This window comes from Oncorhynchus mykiss, chromosome 3, assembly GCF_057628025.1.
Source record: "Oncorhynchus mykiss isolate SJ-2025 chromosome 3, ASM5762802v1, whole genome shotgun sequence".
Lineage (NCBI taxonomy): Eukaryota > Metazoa > Chordata > Actinopteri > Salmoniformes > Salmonidae > Oncorhynchus > Oncorhynchus mykiss.
In genome coordinates, this window is record NC_143024.1 from 24032799 (window position 1) to 24052402 (window position 19604).

Below are 19604 nucleotides of genomic sequence, written 5' to 3' on the forward strand. Positions count from 1 at the left end.
CTGAATGTGTCGGCACAGGGGACTCGTGATGTGGCTGCGTTATTGATGTCATGTTAAATCAGGCCTTTTGATTTCTGAATGTGTCGGCACAGGGGACTCGTGATGTGGCTGCGTTATTGATGTCATGTTAAATCAGGCCTTTTGATTTCTGAATGTGTCGGCACAGGGGACTCGTGATGTGGCTGCGTTATTGATGTCATGTTAAATCAGGCCTTTTGATTTCTGAACGTGTCGGCACAGGGGACTCGTGATGTGGCTGCGTTATTGATGTCATGTTAAATCAGGCCTTTTGATTTCTGAATGTGTCGGCACAGGGGACTCGTGATGTGGCTGCGTTATTGATGTCATGTTAAATCAGGCCTTTTGATTTCTGAACGTGTCGGCACAGGGGACTCGTGATGTGGCTGCGTTATTGATGTCATGTTAAATCAGGCCTTTTGATTTCTGAATGTGTCGGCACAGGGGACTCGTGATGTGGCTGCGTTATTGATGTCATGTTAAATCAGGCCTTTTGATTTCTGAATGTGTCGGCACAGGGGACTCGTGATGTCGCTGCGTTATTGATGTCATGTTAAATCAGGCCTTTTGATTTCTGAATGTGTCGGCACAGGGGACTCGTGATGTGGCTGCGTTATAGATGTCATGTTAAATCAGGCCTTTTGATTTCTGAATGTGTCGGCACAGGGGACTCGTGATGTGGCTGCGTTATTGATGTCATGTTAAATCAGGCCTTTTGATTTCTGAATGTGTCGGCACAGGGGACTCGTGATGTGGCTGCGTTATTGATGTCATGTTAAATCAGGCCTTTTGATTTCTGAATGTGTCGGCACAGGGGACTCGTGATGTGGCTGCGTTATTGATGTCATGTTAAATCAGGCCTTTTGATTTGAACAGATTGTTTTAGTTTTGTACATATTGAATTATTTAATTAATGGATCAAGCCTTAGCAGTAATTATGATCTCATTCTCAATCATCAGTTGTTTAGTTCATTATGTTGCTGTACAGCGGTTCTGACTTTCCACATTGGTTTGTGCGATAGCCTTTTGATTTGAACATTGGAAACATGTTCAAACATTGGTTTGAGTAATATGTTACAAAGCTTTGGTTTCACTTTTAAATATGTTGAAATGGAACCAAATGATCTGTTTCTGTCTTCAGTCGTTTTTTATGTAGGATAGCTGGACTAAATGGTCTATTACGATGTAGGTCGAATGTGATAGTCTGTTTATAACCAGCCTGAGTCGGCCTATAACTCCAATCATATTCTATTCAGAGTTTAGAGAAATTAATCAAATTGAAATTAGCTATTATCAGGCTGGTTAATGCGATGCCCCGCACCAACAATTGGTGTCCAATGGCCATGAACAAGAGATGGGGACATGGTCTAGTCTTCCAAAGGAGAGATAGAATAGTAGAATACACAAGGTCCAAGTTTGGCATTTGTTTGTACATTAGACATTTTTCTCTTATGTCAGTCACTGACAGTTAGTGTAGAGTCAGCCCTGAAGACAAACATCAACACCATCATCCCAAAAACCCTGGACCCATTCAAATTCGCACACCGGCATGATAGATTCACAGATGACACAATCTCAATTTCACACTGCCCTCAAACTTGGACAAGAGGGGAAATAACTATGTGAGAATGCTGTCCATAGACCACAGCTCAGTGTTCAACATGATAGTCCCTTACAAGCTCATCACCATGTTGGGGACCCTGGGACTGAACACCTCCCTCTGCTACAGGATCCTGGACTTCATGACGAGCCGGCCCCATATGGTGAGGGTAGGCAACAACATCTCCGCCACGCTGACCCTCAACACGGGGGCCCCTCAGGGGTGTGTGCTTAGTCCCCTTCTTTGCTCCCTGTTCACCACGTGGCCAAAACCATCCTCAAGTTTGCTGACAACACTGTGGTGGTAGGCCTGATCACTGACAGTGATGAGACAGCAGTAGGGAGGGCAGAAACTTTTTAAATATTTTTTTATTAACCCTTCCACCACACCCCTATTCGGAGGACAAATATCTTAGTTTTTTTACAGCTTTTTTTACTACATATACATACATTTTACATATACATTTTTACATACAGTTGAAGTTAGAAGTTTACATACACATACATATGCCAAATACATTTAAGCCTGACATTTAATCCTAGTAAAAATGCCCTGTCTTAGGTCAGTTAGGATCACCACTTTATTTTAAGAATGTGAAATGTCAGAATAATAATAGAGAGAAATATTCATTTCAGCTTTTATTTCTTTCATCACATTCCCAGTGGGTCAGAAGTTTACATACACTCAATTTGCATTGCCTTTAAATTGTTTAACTTGGGTCAAACATTTTGAGTAGCCTTCCACAAGCTTCCCACAATAAGTTGGGTGAATGATGGCCTATTCCTCCTGACAGAGCTGGTGTAACTGAATCAGGTTTGTAGGCCTTGCTCGCACACGCTTTTTCAGTTTTGACCACAAATTTTCTGTAGGTTGAGGTCAGGGCTTTGTGATGGCCACTCCAATACCTTGACTTTGTTGTCCTTAAGACATTTTGCCACAACTTTGGAAGTATGCTTGAGGTCATTGTCCATTTGGAAGACCCATTTGCGACCAAGCTTTAACTGATGTCTTGAGATGTCGTTTCAATATATGCACATAATTTTCCGTCCTCATGATGCCATCTATTTTGTGAAGTGCACACGTCCCTCCGGCAGTAAAGCACCCCCACAACATGATGCTGCCACCCCCATGCTTCACGGTTGGGATGGTGTTCTTTGGCTTGCAAGACTCCCCCTTTTTCCTCCAAACATAACGATGGTCATTATGGCCAAACAGTTCAATTTTTGTTTCATCAGACCAGAGGACATTTCTCCAAAAAGTATGATCTTTGTCCCCATGTGCAGTTGCAAACCATAGTCTGTCTTTTTTATGGCTGTTTTAGAGCAGTGGCTTCTTCCTTGCTGAGCGGCCTTTCAGGTTATGTTGATATAGGACTCATTTACTGTGGATATAGATACTTTTGTACCTTTTTCCTCCACCATCTTCACAAGGTCCTTTGCTATTGTTCTTAGATTGATTTGCACTTTTCGTACTAACGTCCGTTCATCTCTAGGAGACCAGACTGCATCTCTTTCCTTAGCGGAATGGCGGCTGCGTGGTCCCATGGTGTTTATACCTGCGTACTATTGATATACAGTTGAACGTGGTACCTTCAGGCATTTGGAAATTGCTCCCAAAAATGAACCAGACTTGTGGAGGTCTACAATTTTTTTCCTGAAGTCTAGGCTGATTTCTTTTGATTTTCCCATGATGTTAAGCAAAGAGGCACTGAGTTTGAAGGTAGGCCTTGAAATACATCCACAGGTACACCTCCATTTGACTCAAATTATGTCTTTTAGCCCTTCAGAAGCTTCTAAAGCCATTAAATAATTTTCTGGAATTTTCCAAGCTGTTTAAAGGTACAGTAAACTTAGTGTATGTAAACTTCTGACCCACCGGAATTGTGAAATAATCTGTCTGTAAACAATTGTTGGAAAAATGACTTGTGTCATGCACGACTCATGCACGGCCAAAACTATAGTTTGTTAACAAGAAATTTGTGGAGTGGTTGAAAAACAAGTTTTAATGACTCCAACCTAAGTGTATGTACACTTCTGACTTCAACTGTACATGGCACATTTACATAAAACAGTCACAAAAGAATAATACATTGCCAACTCTTTAACTCTTTAATCCAAACCCTCAGCCCTCTCAGCCCATCCCACCTATCACCATAGACCTCAGCTCTTTAATCCCACCCTCAGCCACTCTCAGCCCATCCCACCTATCACCATAGACCTCAGCTCTTTAATCCCAACCCTCAGCCACTCTCAGCCCATTCCACCTATCACCATAGACCTCAGCTCTTTAATCCCACCCCTCTGCTACTCTCAGCCCATCCCACCTATCACCATAGACCTCAGCTCTTTAATCCCAACCCGCAGCCACTCTCAGCCCATCCCACCTATCACCATAGACCACCCTCATTTGGTTTCCATGTGCCATGTGTTTTTCAATTGTGCTGTGATGTTATTATCCACAGATTGTGAGCGAAAACCTTTCCTACGAGTATTATTACATTATTTATTGACTGACTGTGGCTTTCCAAAGTGCATGTTGTGTTTTTTTTAACAATTCCTGAACCTGTGACCAGAAACAAGCTACATAGGGACTTGAATAAATAAATAAATACCAGAATAAATGATCTATTGATTCTGTCTCTTCGCAACAAAATCTACAGAGCTGAGATTGTTGTATGCCCGATATATATAGCATTCTGTTGGTGGCAATAATTTTTCAGTATTCACACACATAGCCCTTCTGTAGGATCTAGATGGCTTTGTCTAATAAGGAGGTCACTTCCCCAACAAGAGATAACTTCAGTTAAATGTATGTGAATATAAAGGATGTCTGGTTATCCCTTTACTGTTATTGTGCTTAGACAATCCATACATCATCTATGTCCCAGTCCTTTCTCACCACCTGAGAGTAAACTGTGTCTTCCCTTAAAGAATGCTGGTTTCCCACTGCCACTGCAGAGTAGGTGACATCCTCAGCTGGCTTGACGTCTGCATCTTTCTGGTCTTCTCCAGATGGGTCGTGTGCTTTCCTCTTGTCAATGTTGAATCTGACGATCTCAGAATAAACCAGGTCCTGGGGAAAGACAAAGGGAGGGAGAGGGTGAGATAGATGAGGATCACTGAATGATTACAAATATAATGTGATTAGCTAAAATCTTAGGCTGGAATTCAGTCAAACGCACAGCGAAAAACAAGTTTTCAACAAAAAAACTCACCTCTTCTCTTCCTGTCCTGTCTGCATTGACCACCAGGCTGCTTGCATCTGAAAAACAACCACAGCGGGTCTTACAGAAAGCAGAAATCCAGGACGGGTGTAACTGAGCAGAAGGGGAACTTTTTCGTGCAGTTGCTACTCACCAATGCTGACAGAGGGGTTGAATATAGCCTTGTGCCTAGTTAGAGAGAATAATATAAATACATTCACTGGTAAAACATAACAATCAGTTCCTCTGCACTTGTAATGCCTGATGATACATTACATGCCATTGAGATACATACAGTATATATTCATTATGTTCTGTAACTATGTGTTACAGACAGCGTACACACACCTCTTCCTGACAATGATGAGGTAAGCTGTGGCTGTCACGACAACTGTTACCAGGAGGGCTGCGGTAACAATTCCCACAACCTCGCCAGATGATGGAGGTGGAATCTGATCTGGGAAGGAAACAGAACCCCTGTAACCTCTTTGACCTCTGATACAGCTGCATGTCAGATTGAATCCTACAGTATCTACAGGAAAACTATTGTAACTAATCAATGTTAATATTTCAATCATTTAATGAGATCCATTCTTTTCTTCCCTATATTAAGAGTTCCAGAGGGTTGAGTGGAGCTGAAGGATGGGACTAAAAACAAACAAAATATAACTATTGTAAAATATACTGTGTCCGTAAAATGTATATAGTATGTAGAAGCCTAAGTGTTGTTGCCCATTAGTTTACTCCAAATAGGGGAGAGATGGAATGGTTAGGGGAAAATGACATATAAAAAAATATATATATATTGGAAATGATGGAAATGATGCATACAATTACTTTGATGGAAGCCACAATCTATCTGCAATATTAAAGCTGAACTTCCAGACTTACTCAGTACAGTGAGGATGGTTGTCCTCGCAATTGAGCCACTAGGGAAGACTGTCAGGAGACAGATGTATTTCCCTGCATCAGTCATCTCCACATCTTTTATAGTAATAGAGGAATCACCTGTGGAAGCTCCAGCGAACTCCAACCTCCCTTTTAGAGGTGACTCAGAAATGTTTTGACCTAAATTAGGGCTAAAGACAGCTATGGTAAACTTTTCAGTATCTGATATCTCCCACTGCCACTCAGCCTGAATGAGATTGTCCTGGAGCAACTTACAACGCAGTGTGACATCATTACCCAGGTACCCTGTCACCTGTGGTTCAACACTGACCTGAGCTTCCAACACTACTGGAGATGGAGATCGAAGAAGAGCGAGAAATTAAGAGAGAGAGAGAGAGAGAGAGGGATTACGAACCATTTTAAAAAAAACAGAATCATACAGTTGTTCATTATTGGTTTTTAGCTTCTGTTTTCCCCTCTAGTCTGAGTTGTGTTAATTTGGGACCAAAATATAAAAAAAAATTGAAACTGAGAACAAAAATTAGTATTCCTTTTTGGACAAGTTCAGATGGTAACTCCCTGTTTTCTTCATATCGACTGAACAAAATTCCAGGTTAACAGGACCTTCTCTATTTTCCCTCCAGGTTAAAAGGACCTTCTCTATAAGAGAATAAAGTTACAAATAAAAATGTCTTACCTGAAGAGAGGCCAATGTGTACCAGCAGCAAAAAGGCAGACAGTCTGCATTTTTCCATAGCACTCCTGCTAGAAATGTGATCTGTGTGATCTATAGTCTACACACGGTCAAAACACTCTCAAATGGTTGCAAAGTAAATTAACTGAAGCATCAATCATGAACTGAGCATAGATGGTGGAAAAGACTAGTCTAATGTGGGTTAACAAACCGCTACAGATAGAGAAGTGAAAATATAGGAAGCATATTTTGTACTTCCTCCCATGAGTGTGGTAAACTGTTATCTGGACCTTTTTTTTTAGACTGTGGTCAGTATGAATACTGGTGATTTACCAACAGGTGGCAAGTCAGGAGTATTCTTTGATTGTCTGAAGATGATCCCTTGCCCCATGTTTAAAGCACTTTTGTGCGAGCGTGTGCACGTACGTGCATGCAGGTGTGTAGGAAGGGTTATATTTGGATTGCTTCTCACTCAGATGACAATCAGCGTTACAAGCACTGCTAGCACAATCCTAGTAACAGACCCCACTGACAACATTACTGATGATGGTTCTTCTGAAAACACAATACGGCCTGGTTACTCACACAGCCTTGATTTCCCACACCATCTCGTTCTTTAGGGTATTTTACGGCATGGATTACTAGACAGGAGCATTACAGAATGATAAATGCATAATAAATAACATTTGTTTGATAGGATAACTCACATTACCCTTGGGGGGTGGTTGTGTCTTTAAGTGTGCCACTGACGGAGCCTGCCCATTTAAAGGTGAATTTCCCATCATCTCCACATCTTTTATAGTGATGGAGCCTCTGAAAGTATTAGCCAACACCACCCTCCCTTCTAGTGGCGACTCAGGAATCTAAGACTTGTCTTACAAAGCTATGGGAACCGATAAGTCATACATGGAGCAGGTTCAGTTCATGAGACGAATACAACATTTAACACCATTCTTTTATTGGAATTTCAGTTCATATTTGGTATCCTATATGGTGCACTTCTTTTGGCCAGAGCCACATAGGCAGTCTAGTCCTCACTAGTTTTGTGAGGATTCAGCAAGCATAACAGGATTACTCAAACTTCCTCTCATCTTCCTCCTTTCAGTGGAAAAAAAAAGTTGCTGTTACCTGTTGCAAAATGTGGTTCAGTAGGGGAGGTTTCTATGAAAACACCCCTATTGGCATTTAGTGTAGCACAGGTTGTGGTCTGAGGGATGACACTGACCAGAGAAAGCAGATTCAAATTAGTAAGACTTCAACTGGTGTGTGCAATTTAAGGGGATATAATTTGTCCTCTATAGTTGCCTAGTCCATATTTACATTGAGCAAGTATACATAGCTGGATGGCTGAGCTGTACAGTACAAAGACCAGTGTCTACTCAGTAGTGGAGTCCAGTAGGGTCTAGTTTCTAGTCTCCTTGGCTGGTCCTCCAGTGAATGTTTGTCCTCTCTGCATGTATTTGATTACGGTGTAAAACCTGATGGGTGAATCCATAGCCAACTGTGGAAGATGAGGTGAAATCAGCTGCTCTAAGTCAGGGAGAGCGAGAGAGAGAGATTGAGACAACTATGAAACAAGTATTATCAAAGGTAATGTCATAATGAGGATGCAATAAAAAGTTAAAACTTACCACTTTATACTTCTGTTATATATGTTGGAGCCCTGGATTTCCGGTAGAGGAGACAAAAATAGACACATTGAGTAAGTTTGTTTAAATCATCTAGCTAATAGATAGGCTAGTCAGGGACAATGTGGTATATCAAAGATTGTGTATCGGAGAGTACTCCTTTTCATTACAGGTGTCACGCTCGTCATACTGATGAGACCAAGGCGCAGTGTGATAAGCATACATTCTTCTTTAAATGAAGGAAAACCACTAAAAAGAAACAAAAACGAACGTGAAGCTATATAACACGTGCTGACAGGCAACTACACAGACAATAACCCACAAAATCAAAATGGAAAGGGCAACCTAAATAGGATCCCCAATCAGAGACAACGATAAACAGCTGTCTGATTGGGAACCAATTCAAATACAAAAACCCCATAGACATAGAAAAACCCCTAGACAAGACAAAAAACACATACCCACCCTCGTCACACCCTGACCAAAATATTACAGAAAACATAGATCACTAAGGTCAGGGCGTGACAGTACCCCCCCAAAGGTACGGACTTCTGAAATTATAGGGGAGGGTCCGGGTGGGCATCTACCCTGAGTGGCGGCTCTGGTTCTGGACCCTGCCCCCCCCCCCCCCCCATCTTTACCCTGGTCCTTCCGCCTTTGTTGAGCTGAACCGTGGCTCATCACCGGGCGCTCTGGACTGCCAAGGCGCACTGTAGGCCTGGTGCGTGGTGCTGGCACTGGTGGTACTGGGCTGGTGACACGTACCTCAGGGCGAGTGCTAGGAGGAGGAACAGAGCATACTGGACCCTGGAGGGCTGGTGCCGGAACTGGTAGTACCGGGCTGGGGACACACACCTCAGGGCGAGTGCGGGGAGGAGGAACAGGTCGTATTGGACTGTGGAAGCGCACTGGAGGGAGAGTGTGAGGAGTTGGCACAGGGTCTTGAAGGTACACTGGAGACCTGGTGTGTATAGCCAGCATCAATTGTTCCGGAACTTTAACACACGTTTCAGGACGAGTACGGGGAGCTGACTTAGGTGGCACCAAACTGACAACATGTTATTTTATTCCAAATCCGTGCGTCCTCCACCAACTCCCCCATTTCTCTCTCCTCCTTCTCCCTGACTGGCTCTGGTTTACTCCTCGGCTCCGCCGACTGCTCCATGTGCCCCCCGCAAAAGAATTATCTTGGGGTTTCTGTGGTTGCCTTGACTCCTCATACCATCACCTTTCCTCCTGTTCCATCTCCACCTGCTTCCATGGCAGGGACTTGTCCCCTGCCATTACCTCCTCCCAGGTCCAGGATGTCCTCCACTCATATTTCTCCCGGGCCCAGGATGTCCACTCCTCATTCACACGCTGCTTGGTCCTGGTTTGGTGGGTTATTCTGTTACGTTCATCATATTGATGAGACCAAGGCGCAGCGTGATAAGCATACATTCTTCTTTTAATGACGGAAAAACACTAAACAAAACGACCGTGCTGCTATATAACACGAGTGCTGACAGACAACTACACATAGACAATAACCCACAAAATCAAAATGGAAAATGGCAACCTAAACAGGATCCCCAATCAGAGACAATGATAAACAGCTCTCTCTGATTGGGAATCAATTCAGGCCACCATAGACCTACAAATACCTAGACATACAAAAACCCCATAGATATAGAAAAACCCCTAGACAAGACAAAAAACACACATACCCACTCTCGTCACACCTTGACCTGACCAAAATAATGCAGAAAACATAGATAACTAAGGTCAGGGCGTGACAACAGATATCATAACAAAATGCAAAAAGTTGCAAGGTTATTATAACAAACTAAAACTAAAACTTATAGTGAAAAAACTATTAATTAAAATGAAATAAAATAATTAACCAACCTCCTTGAAAAACTAAAACTAAACTTAACTATTATCTTTGACTCCAAAACAAACTAAAATAAAAACATAAACCATCATGAATTATACACAGTTTTTTTTCTCTACATTTTGGGCTGAGAGGTGTAGCCTCGCGCTTCAATGCTCCTGATTGCGGAAATTGATCCACTACCACTGTTAAGTTTGTGTATCTACGTCATCTTGCTGAGTCTACCTTTAAAGCTAACCTATGACCTGACCCATCACCTTATGCATTACCGCACCACAGTGGCAAGTGATATCCCAAAAATACACAAAAACTATATAACACAAATGTCTCCTAGCCTCCCACACATAGGCTACTTTCTGTCCCTAATGCTAAAACTAAAACTAAATAATATAAAAACATTTATATAAAAACCTTTAAATATACATGTTTTTATAAAACTCTGATAATGAGCTGAAACATGGTGGGAAACATAGATATACAATATCATGGTATCAGAAGTGTTTTATTTAATTTGGTGGTGGAAACTCACTCTTGGAGGTGGTAATGGAGGTCCTACATTCTCATACACACCACCTGCAAACAAATCAGCAGTTGATGAAGTTGATAATGTACAGTACATTTTAAGTGTTAATGAGACAGATTGTTTCGCAACACTCAATACTCAACATTCAACAATCTCCCTGACCTTTTGCTCCTGGTCCATGGCTGGTGTCAGGTGCAAGACTGGTTCCTGGTCCATGGCTGGTGTCAGGTGCAAGACTGGTTCCTGGTCCATGGCTGGTGTCAGGTGCAAGGCTGGTCCCTGGTCCATGGCTGGTGTCAGGTGCAAGGCTGGTCCCTGGTCCATGGCTGGTGTCAGGTGCATGGCTGATTCCTGAAGTAAATTTGGTGTTAGTTAGGATAACTCTACATTAAAGTTCAAATTGATTCAACTAGGAATAGTAGGTTATACTGACAAATGGTGAAGTTGACTTAAATATATTTTATTTGTCAATGATAGAGCTTGAAAAAGGCCATGCGACTAATTAAGTTGAAACAACAAATACTTTTATTTTTTAAATTTTTTTAATTGCAGTGTGTCTGTATCTGTATGAGTTCACAGACGATAAAAGACAACTGTGGTCATCATCTGCAGCTCTCCACTCTCATCTCAATACTTGCATGTACTGTACAATTACCATACAGTAATTGAAAAAAGTGTACTAGACTAAAATGATCATGTTTTTCTCTTACCTGTCTCAGTAGTATTTGTGGAATTGTTCCTAAACATCATACAGAAACATTTATTTATGGGACCTTTATCAACAGCCTAAATGGTCTGCAAAACATTAATACACAAAACCTCAAATGTCTTCTTGAAATGTATTGTTATGTCCCCACAATTGATGGAAGACATTTTTTTCTATTGAAATCCTGTTTTCTATGTAAAACCAGAAATACAATTATTATGTTTGTTACTTTCCCAGCATAATGGCACTACCAACCACGCTATTTTCATAGACTCACCGTTGATGAGTTATGCCGAAATAGAGACCAAGAGCTACAGCAACCACTACCAACATCACAGCGACTGCTATACCTGCTGCTCCCTCTGGGCTTAGGGGTGGAGGGGTTTTATCTGCAATGCACAGGGATGGATTCAATCAATCAATCAAACATAAACAAAACACAACTTATAGAACAGATGATGCTACTGCCATTTAGCAGACATTTTTATCCAAAGCGACTTTCAGTTATGCATGCATAAATCTTTTAGATGTGGGTGGTCCTGGGAATTGAACACACTATCCTTGCGTTACAAGTGCCATTTTTTATCAACTGAGCTACAGATGACCACTGTTGTGATAGTTAATAGTTTTTGTGATAGTTGATCGTTTTTGCATCTAATTAGCTTTGATTTTCTCGTGACTGTATCAGAGATTCCATTGTACCTTTCACTGACAGACTATGGTCCACACTGATAACATTTCCGGTGAGATCATTCCTAGCATCACATCTGTAGTCCCCACTGTTGTTGTAGCTGACGCTCCTTATGATGTATCCAGCTTCATGTACACCTGTCTGCTGCCCATTGAACAACCAGGTGAACGTAGCAGGCGGTACAGACTGAACAGAGCAGTAAATAAGGGTGAATAACTCCACCTCAGCAACGTTTTGGCCCAGGATGGTCATGGACTCTGGTCCATCTGTAAGCCCAAGAGCAGAAGACCCTCAGACTGTAGTAGTAACAGTGGTGTCCCGTCATTCAGAGTCCGAACTGTTTTGAACCCTGTTTTGAACCCCACTGTTTTGCATGTTATTTTGGCATTAATACGTGTCACATATCAGTTTGCAAACAATGTAAAATATACAGTGGGGAGAGCAAGTATTTGATACACTGCCGATTTTGCAGGTTTTCCTACTTACAAAGCATGTAGAGGTCTGGAGAACAGGAGGGCTTCTTAAAGAAAAACGAACAGGTCTGTTAGAGCTGGAATTCTTACTGGTTGGTAGGTGATCAAATACTTATGTCATGCAATAAAATGCTAATTAATTACTTAAAAATCATACAATGTGATTTTCTGGATTTTTTAGATCCAGTCTCTCACAGTTGAAGGGTACCTATGATAAAAATTACAGACCTCTACATGCTTTGTAAGTAGGAAAACCTGCAAAATCGGCAGTGTATCAAATACTTGTTCTCCCCACTGTATATATATAATTGAGTTAATATAGCCACATACAGACATGATCTCTTTTTTGTTTTCTTGAGTAAAGCAGCTCCAAAATGCAGCAGTTTCAGCCTAGCTCAGTGCTTTCTGTGGTGGTGGGGCAAGCCAGCAGAAAATATGAAGCATTGCGCCGTGATTGGCTCAGTGTTCTGTCACTCATGGGGACACTATGTCACCGCCAAGTCTAAGGGGAGACCTCGTAAATACTATCTTGTCTCATCGCTACAACTCCCGTACGGGCTCGGGAGAGACGAAGGTTGAAAGTCATGCGTCCTCCGATACACAACCCAACCAAGCCGCACTGCTTCTTAACACAACACGCATCCAACCCGGAAGCCAGCCGCACCAATGCGCCGGAGGAAACACCGTGCACCTGGCCACCTTGGTTAGCGCACACTGCGCCCAGCCCGCCACAGGAGTCGCTGGTGCGCGATGAGACAAGGACACCCCTACCGACCAAGCCGTCCCTAACCCGGACGACGCTAGGCCAATTGTGCGTCTCCCCACAGACCTCCCGGTCGCGGCCGGTTACGACAGAGCCTGGGCGCAAACCCAGGGACTCTGATGGCACAGCTGGCGCTGCAGAACAGCGCCCTTAACCACTGCGCCACACGGGAGGCCTATACTTTCAAAATCTTAGCTTGCAGTCATAATCATGAATCAAGTCGACAATCTACTGGCAAATCCTTCTCAAGCCGTGTCATATGAAGAGAAATAATGAAGAGAAATTATAGATAAAATGTATCATGGCTCATCGGCCATTGGACACAAACATTACACAACAAGGTGGAAATCGCAAATTCAACAATGGGTGGTTAATTTTGAAAGTTTGATGTTGACATGAACAGTCCAATCAAAGTTACTGTAGATACAACGTGATTTGACATAATTTTCTCTGTGGCCAATGACCTTGAGCCTTCTTGGATGGCCACTTCTAATGCAAGTCTATGGCAGAACCCAAGGGGCTTGAATTTTCTAGCTCTACCCTTAGATTTGGCGGTGACGTAGTGTCCCCATGAGTGGCAGAACACTGAGCCAATCACGGCGCAACTAGAGAACATTACCAACCCCTACGCACTGAGCTAGGCTGAAACACCTGCATATTGAGCTTTATTAACTCAATGATTATTATTATTTATTTTATTTTTTTCATGGTTTGCAAACTGATATGTGACACGTATTATTAATGCCAAAATAAAATGCAAAACTGGCAACCATTCCCCAAAAATAGATTTTTAAAACATTTTTTAGTTTTAGCTAAAAATGTGGGTCTCAAAATAGGTGGTTCTCTGAATGATGGGTTGTCACTGTTTCAATAAGAATGACAGATCTATAACTCACATTTCTATGTGGATTAAGATGTGGAAACATAGAAATAGCGCACATAGAACAGATTTATTGCTTTTTAGACTTGCTTTCAATGAATGACAGATCTATAACTCACACTTCTATGTGAATTTGGTCACGTCGCCCAAAAGTAACATATTGCAGCTTTAAGCCTAGTCCTGGATTTAAAACTATTTGGAAGCATGCTTGTTAGTTCAGGACTAGGCTTAATCTGTGTCTGAGAATCCGACCCATAGATTATTAGATTAGTTATAGACCTTTACTCACAGTTCACTATCATTCTATAGGAGGCAGTAGCAGAGCTGGCAGGGTTGGTGAGTTTACACACATATTCACCGTTGTCGTGTCTCTTCACAGGACTGATGGATACTTTCCTGTTTTCCTCTGAGAATAATATATTGCCACCAGCAGACAGAGGCTGACCTTCCTTCGTCCATTGTATAGTAGTGATGTTACCAGCAGCCTCACAGGTTAAGTTGGCGGAGCTCACATCTGCAAACAGATTGTTTGATGGTCCTGTGATGTTGGCATCAGATATATTCTCTGTAAAACACAAAGTCATAGCCAAACACTTATGAATATCAAAGATACCACAATGATGATGATGATGATAATGATTTTGATGATTTTGATGATGATGATGATAACGTCAAGTGAATATTTGTTTCAACCTTTCCTCATGGTAACTAAACCTGAATCCTTATTGCTACATACATTTTTTGACTTTTACATTTATGACATATTGATTCTTGAAGAATGTAACTTCGCACTTGAAACATTATTTGAATTAACGTTGTTTCCACCTGAAATGACGTTAAACCAACGTGGAATAGATGTTGAATTGACGTCTGTGCACAGTGGGTTAAAAACGCGTCATAATCCCATCATAATCCAAAATGTAAACTTGTTTTACTTCAATGTTTGTAAAGAATATAAATGTAAACACGCCTCCAAAGATGGTTAAAACAATAATTGTCACATCATGGATGGTCAGTCCTTGAATCCATAGATCTGTCTATGAATTTGAGAATTGTTTCATTTCACCAGGCCCATATCTCAGCTTTTTACCAAAACTGAAGTGGGACGACTACTTTGTTATTTTTTCATTTAAGGATTTGAGCTTTAACTCTCTTTGACACGGCACTTGGACTTACCATACACAACCAGTTCAGTTGATCCATTGATTGTTTCTGCTGTAGCTGTTGTTATAGACACTCTGTATTCTCCACTGTCAGCCAGGGTCAGATTCCTGAGCTCCAGAGATCCAGTAGTTTTGTTCAGAGTGATCCTGTCTCCGTATCCAGGCCCTATAGAGTCATCACCAGGAGAGGTTATAATGTTGGCTCCACCAACAGTCCAGGATATTTTTATGAACGGCTGGGCTGGTGGGATTAGATTTGTGATGAACATCGCTGTCCCTCCTTCTGCTCCATTCACAGAACCTTGTGGAAACAGACCCTGACCAGCACAGAGACCTGGAGAGGGAATACAGGACGGCAGAGAGCCTGGGCTCAGACAACATGCTGTACATGGTGGTACACACTGTACACTAAAACATTCCATCATTCAGGACCATTCTAAATGACTGACTCAGAGAACAGGCCCAGTAACAATCACACAGCACTAATAGTCAGACATAGCTAGCTATACGTACACACAACACAGACAGACTGTCTTGCACAAAAAGGGGTGTAGCCAACATTTGTAGTTCAAACACAGGAGAATAGGATGTGGAATCAACATTTTACTAATTTCACGTGGTATCTGACAAATACATGAATCAATAAACTGAATAAGGCATGATCTCTGACAGAGAGTTTTCTCCCCTACTTAGGTAATCAGAGTGTAATTACTGTACACAGTCATCTATAGTACAATAATTCAATTTTAATTAAAATAAACTGTAGCTGTGTGAAATTAGCAACGAGTGTAGTTATTGTGCAGTTAGGGCTACGTGCAATTACATTGTAACTACAATGTACATTTACAACTCAAATATCTGTAAAGCATGGCCTAGGTAACAACAAGCGGTTTAAAGAGACAAAGAAGATATCTGCTTTACCTGTGAGTATGAACAGAGTGAGAGAGATGGCTACTGCAGTTTCCATTGTTGTTGGAATACTTTGTTCTGTTCCAGATTTAGAAAGTGCTTCTAGTACACTCACAGTATGATGCTATAGAATAGCCTGAGGTACTATCTTTTAGAGCTGCCAGCCAGGTGACAAGGAAGTTCCCCATTTACTGTAAGCCACATTGCAGTGACCTTTGCATCTGTTTAGGTAATGGCCCTGTAAATGTTATTGTGATACAGATATTTATGGTTTATTGTACATGAAGGACAGGAATTCGGTAAACTGGATAATGATCTGCATGGCAGATAAACACACACCTTTTCCTAACATCGTCATTCATGAATGTGATCCACCATTCAGGATTGGGCCTTGCAGTGGACCATGATCCGGAATGAAGTTAGGACAAACACTCAAAGAGACAAGGATGAAGACCAAAACTACAGCTTTTAATGAATCCAATAAACAAGCTATAGTTTAGTCGTCAACCCAAACATGAACTACAAGCTAGTTGTGGATCTTATAACTTTATTCAGTCTTTACCTGGACAGCCACACCCTAAATTAGGCAATTACTCACATTTGTTAGACAATGTTATGTTTTTGGTAACATTTCCCTTTATTATAAATACAACTAAACAAAAATATTAACGCAACATGCAACAAACAAAGATTTTACTGAGTTATAGTTCATATAAGGAAATCAGTCAACTGAAATAAATTAATTAGGCCCTAATCTATGGATTTAACATGATTGGGCATAAAGATATGTATCTGTTGGTCACAGAAACCTTTAAAAAATGTAGGGGCGTAGATCAGAAAACCAGGTTCCGGACTGGGGACAGTTGCTGCGGGCTCCGGACTGGGGATCGTCGCTGGAGGCTCCGGACCGTCGCTGGAGGCTCCGGATCAGGGACCGTCATTTGAGTCTCTGGACCGGGGACTGTCGCTGGAGTCTCCGGACCGTGGACCGTCGCTGGAGTCTCCGGACCGGGGACTGTCGCTGGAGTCTCCGGACCGGGGACCGTCGCTGGAGTCTCCGGACCGTGGACCGTCGCTGGAGTCTCCGGACCGGGGACCGTCGCTGGAGTCTCCGGACCGGGGACCGTCGCTGGAGTCTCCGGACCGGGGACCGTCGCTGGAGTCTCCGGACCGGGGACCGTCGCTGGAGTCTCCGGACCGGGGACCGTCGCTGCAGGCTCAGTGCCATAGATCATCACTGGAGGCATTGTGCCATGGATCATCACTGGAGGCTTCGTGCCATGGATCATCACTGGAGGCTTCTTGCCATGGATCATCACTGGAGGCGTCGTGCCATGGATCATCACTGGAGGCGTCGTGCCATGGATCATCACTGGAGGCGTCGTGCCATGGATCATCACTGCAGGCTCCGGCCCATGGGTCATCACTGGAGGCTTCGTGCCATGGATCATCACTGGAGGCTTCGGGCCATGGATCATCACTGGAGGCTTCGGGCCATGGATCATCACTGGAGGCTTCGGGCCATGGATCATCACTGGAGGCTTCGGGCCATGGATCATCACTGGAGGCTTCGGGCCATGGATCATCACTGGAGGCTTCGTGTCATGGATCATCACTGGAGGATCCGTATGTGGAGCCGGAACAGGTCTCACCGGACTGAGGAGACGTACTGGAAGGCTGGTGCGTGGAGCTGCCATAACGCGTCCTGGCTGGATACCCACTTTAGCTCGGTGAGCTTGGATATCTGGCACAGGACGCACTGGGCTATGAAGGCGCACTGGAGGCATAGTGCGTAGAGTCTGGGTCTGGAGCGTAGAGCTGGCACAACGCGTCCAGGCTGAATACCCCCTGTAGCACGGCACGTGCGGGGAGGAGGCACAGGCCGCACTGGGTTGTGCTGGCGAACTAGGGATACCGTGCGTAGAGCTTGCACAGGATATCCTGGGCCGAGGAGACGCACTGGAGACCAGGATCGCTGAGCCGGCACAATCCGTCCTGGCTGGATGCCTACTCTAGCACGGCAAATGCGGGGAGCTGGAACAGTGCGCACCGGGCCATGAATGCGCACTGGAGACACCGTACCTGACCAATCACCAGTGACCAGCCTGACCAGTCACGGTACCTGACCAGTCACACATGCCCCACGGTAAGCACGGGGAGTTGGCTCAGGTCTAAACCCTACCTCTGCCAATCTCCCCGTGTGCCCCCTCCATATTTTGGGGGGGGGCTGCCTCTCGTGCTTCTGTCGTTGAGCTAACTCTTCGTATAGTCGCCGTTCCGCTCTCACTGCCTCCATCTGCTCCCTTGAACGGCGATACTCCCCGGCCCATGTCCAGGGTCCTTCTCCCTCCAGGATTTCCTCCCATGTCCAGTCCTCCTGGCCACGCTGCTTGGTCCTTCTTTGGTGGGATGTTCTGTAACGCTCGTCGTCGGTGGAAGGAAGAGTGGACCAAAGCGCAGCATGGAAAGTGTTCATAAAATGTATTTTCAAGAAACACTCAAACAAAAATAACAAATCCGAAAGCGAACAGTTGCGTCAGGCACAGACACTAAACAGAAAATAACACCCCACAAAACCCAAACAGAAAATCACAACTTATATATGATCCCCAATCAGAGGCAACGATAGACAGCTGCCTCTGATTGGGAACCACACTCTAAAAAAACAACAAAGAAATAGAAAACATAGATTTTCCCACCCGAGTCACACCCTGACCTAACCAAACATAGAGAATAAATAAGGATCTCTAAGGTCAGGGCGTGACATTTGCAGTCAGAGTTACAGTCAGGAAGTTGGTAGCAAATGGGTCTTCCAAATGGACAATGACCCCCAAGCATACTTCCAAAGTTGTGGAAAATGGATTAAGGACAACAAAGTCAGGGTATTGGAGTGGCCATCACAAAGCCTTGACCTCATCCTATCCTTATCCTAAATTTGTGGGCAGAACTGAAGAAGCGTGTGCGAGCAAGGAGGCCTACTAACCTGACTCAGTTACATCAGCCCTGTCAGTAGGAATGGGCCAAAATTCACCCAACGTATTGTGGGAAGCTTGTGGAAGGCTACCCGATACATTTGACCCAAGTTTAGACAATTTAAAGGCAATGCTACCAAATACTGATTGAGTGTCTGTAAACTTCTGACCCACTGGGAATGTGATGAAAGAAATAAAAGCTGAAATTAATCTTTCTCTCTACTATTTTTCTGACATTTCACATTCTTAAAATAAAGTGCTGATCATAACTGACCTAAAACAGGGAATTATTACTAGGATTAAATGTCAGGAATTATGAAAAACTGAGTTGAAATGTATTTGGTTAAGGTGTATGTAAACTTCCGACTTCAACTGTATACTCCAATTTAGACACTCCTCCTTCTCTCTAATCCTTACATCTTTTATGGTCCAACAGGAAGACAAAGTGATAGAGTAATAAACCATTCTGTGTTCCTTAATAAGGTGACCTGACCTGACCTCAACCCCCTTGCTGTCTAGTCCAAAGCTCTCCAACTGTATCACCTACAGCACTCCCGTGACCCAGCATATTCCAAAGCCATCTGTCTCCTACAGATAACCATTAACGTCTGATGTAACAAC

The 19604-nt window shown here is 43.1% G+C and overlaps 2 protein-coding genes and 1 pseudogene across 4 annotated transcripts; all 3 read right to left on the reverse strand.

Moving 5' to 3' along the window:
• Positions 1-1971: 1971 nt before the first annotated feature.
• LOC110505096 (myelin protein P0) lies at positions 1972-6709 on the reverse strand. 2 transcript variants are annotated; one of them, XM_021584068.3, is made up of 6 exons: positions 6406-6709; positions 5712-6056; positions 5169-5277; positions 4975-5009; positions 4833-4879; positions 1972-4690 (listed from the first exon to the last, which is right to left on the reverse strand). In XM_021584068.3, exons 1-6 carry the CDS (start codon positions 6461-6463, stop codon positions 4475-4477), a joined length of 810 nt encoding a protein of 269 aa, XP_021439743.3. In that variant the 5' UTR covers positions 6464-6709; the 3' UTR covers positions 1972-4474. The 2 variants fall into 2 exon arrangements, with proteins under 2 accessions (XP_021439743.3, XP_021439751.3); XM_021584076.3 differs by having other exon boundaries at positions 5712-6053; positions 6406-6623.
• A 634-nt stretch (positions 6710-7343) lies between these two features.
• On the reverse strand, positions 7344-16233 carry LOC110509848 (cell adhesion molecule CEACAM6-like). 2 transcript variants are annotated; one of them, XM_021590992.3, is made up of 10 exons: positions 16024-16233; positions 15116-15436; positions 14229-14504; positions 11835-12089; positions 11410-11521; positions 11137-11165; positions 10589-10777; positions 10433-10476; positions 8034-8065; positions 7344-7927 (listed from the first exon to the last, which is right to left on the reverse strand). In XM_021590992.3, the coding sequence occupies exons 1-10, from the start codon at positions 16067-16069 to the stop codon at positions 7924-7926; spliced, it is 1308 nt and encodes a 435-aa protein (XP_021446667.2). In that variant the 5' UTR covers positions 16070-16233; the 3' UTR covers positions 7344-7923. The 2 variants fall into 2 exon arrangements, with proteins under 2 accessions (XP_021446667.2, XP_021446677.2); XM_021591002.3 differs by having other exon boundaries at positions 7344-7932.
• Positions 16234-16938: 705 nt separating this feature from the next.
• Positions 16939-18377, reverse strand: LOC149984463 (uncharacterized; annotated as a pseudogene).
• Between the last annotated feature and the right edge of the window lie 1227 nt (positions 18378-19604).

Bases quoted from the DNA above. Each gene is read 5' to 3' on its own strand.
- LOC110509848 (XM_021590992.3), bottom strand. From the start codon at position 16,069: ATGGAAACTGCAGTAGCCATCTCTCTCACTCTGTTCATACTCACAG. The intron at 12,090-14,228 runs GTGAGTAAAGGT...TTGGGCTTACAG, and splicing joins CTATAGAATGATAGTGAACT to ATGGACCAGAGTCCATGACC. The intron at 11,522-11,834 runs GTACAATGGAAT...TGTGCATTGCAG, and splicing joins CCATAGTCTGTCAGTGAAAG to ATAAAACCCCTCCACCCCTA.
- LOC110505096 (XM_021584068.3), bottom strand. From the start codon at position 6,463: ATGGAAAAATGCAGACTGTCTGCCTTTTTGCTGCTGGTACACATTGGC. The intron at 5,278-5,711 runs GTAAGTCTGGAA...TTTCCTTCCCAG, and splicing joins AACCATCCTCACTGTACTGA to ATCAGATTCCACCTCCATCA. The intron at 4,880-4,974 runs GTGAGTAGCAAC...GTTGTTTTTCAG, and splicing joins CAACCCCTCTGTCAGCATTG to ATGCAAGCAGCCTGGTGGTC.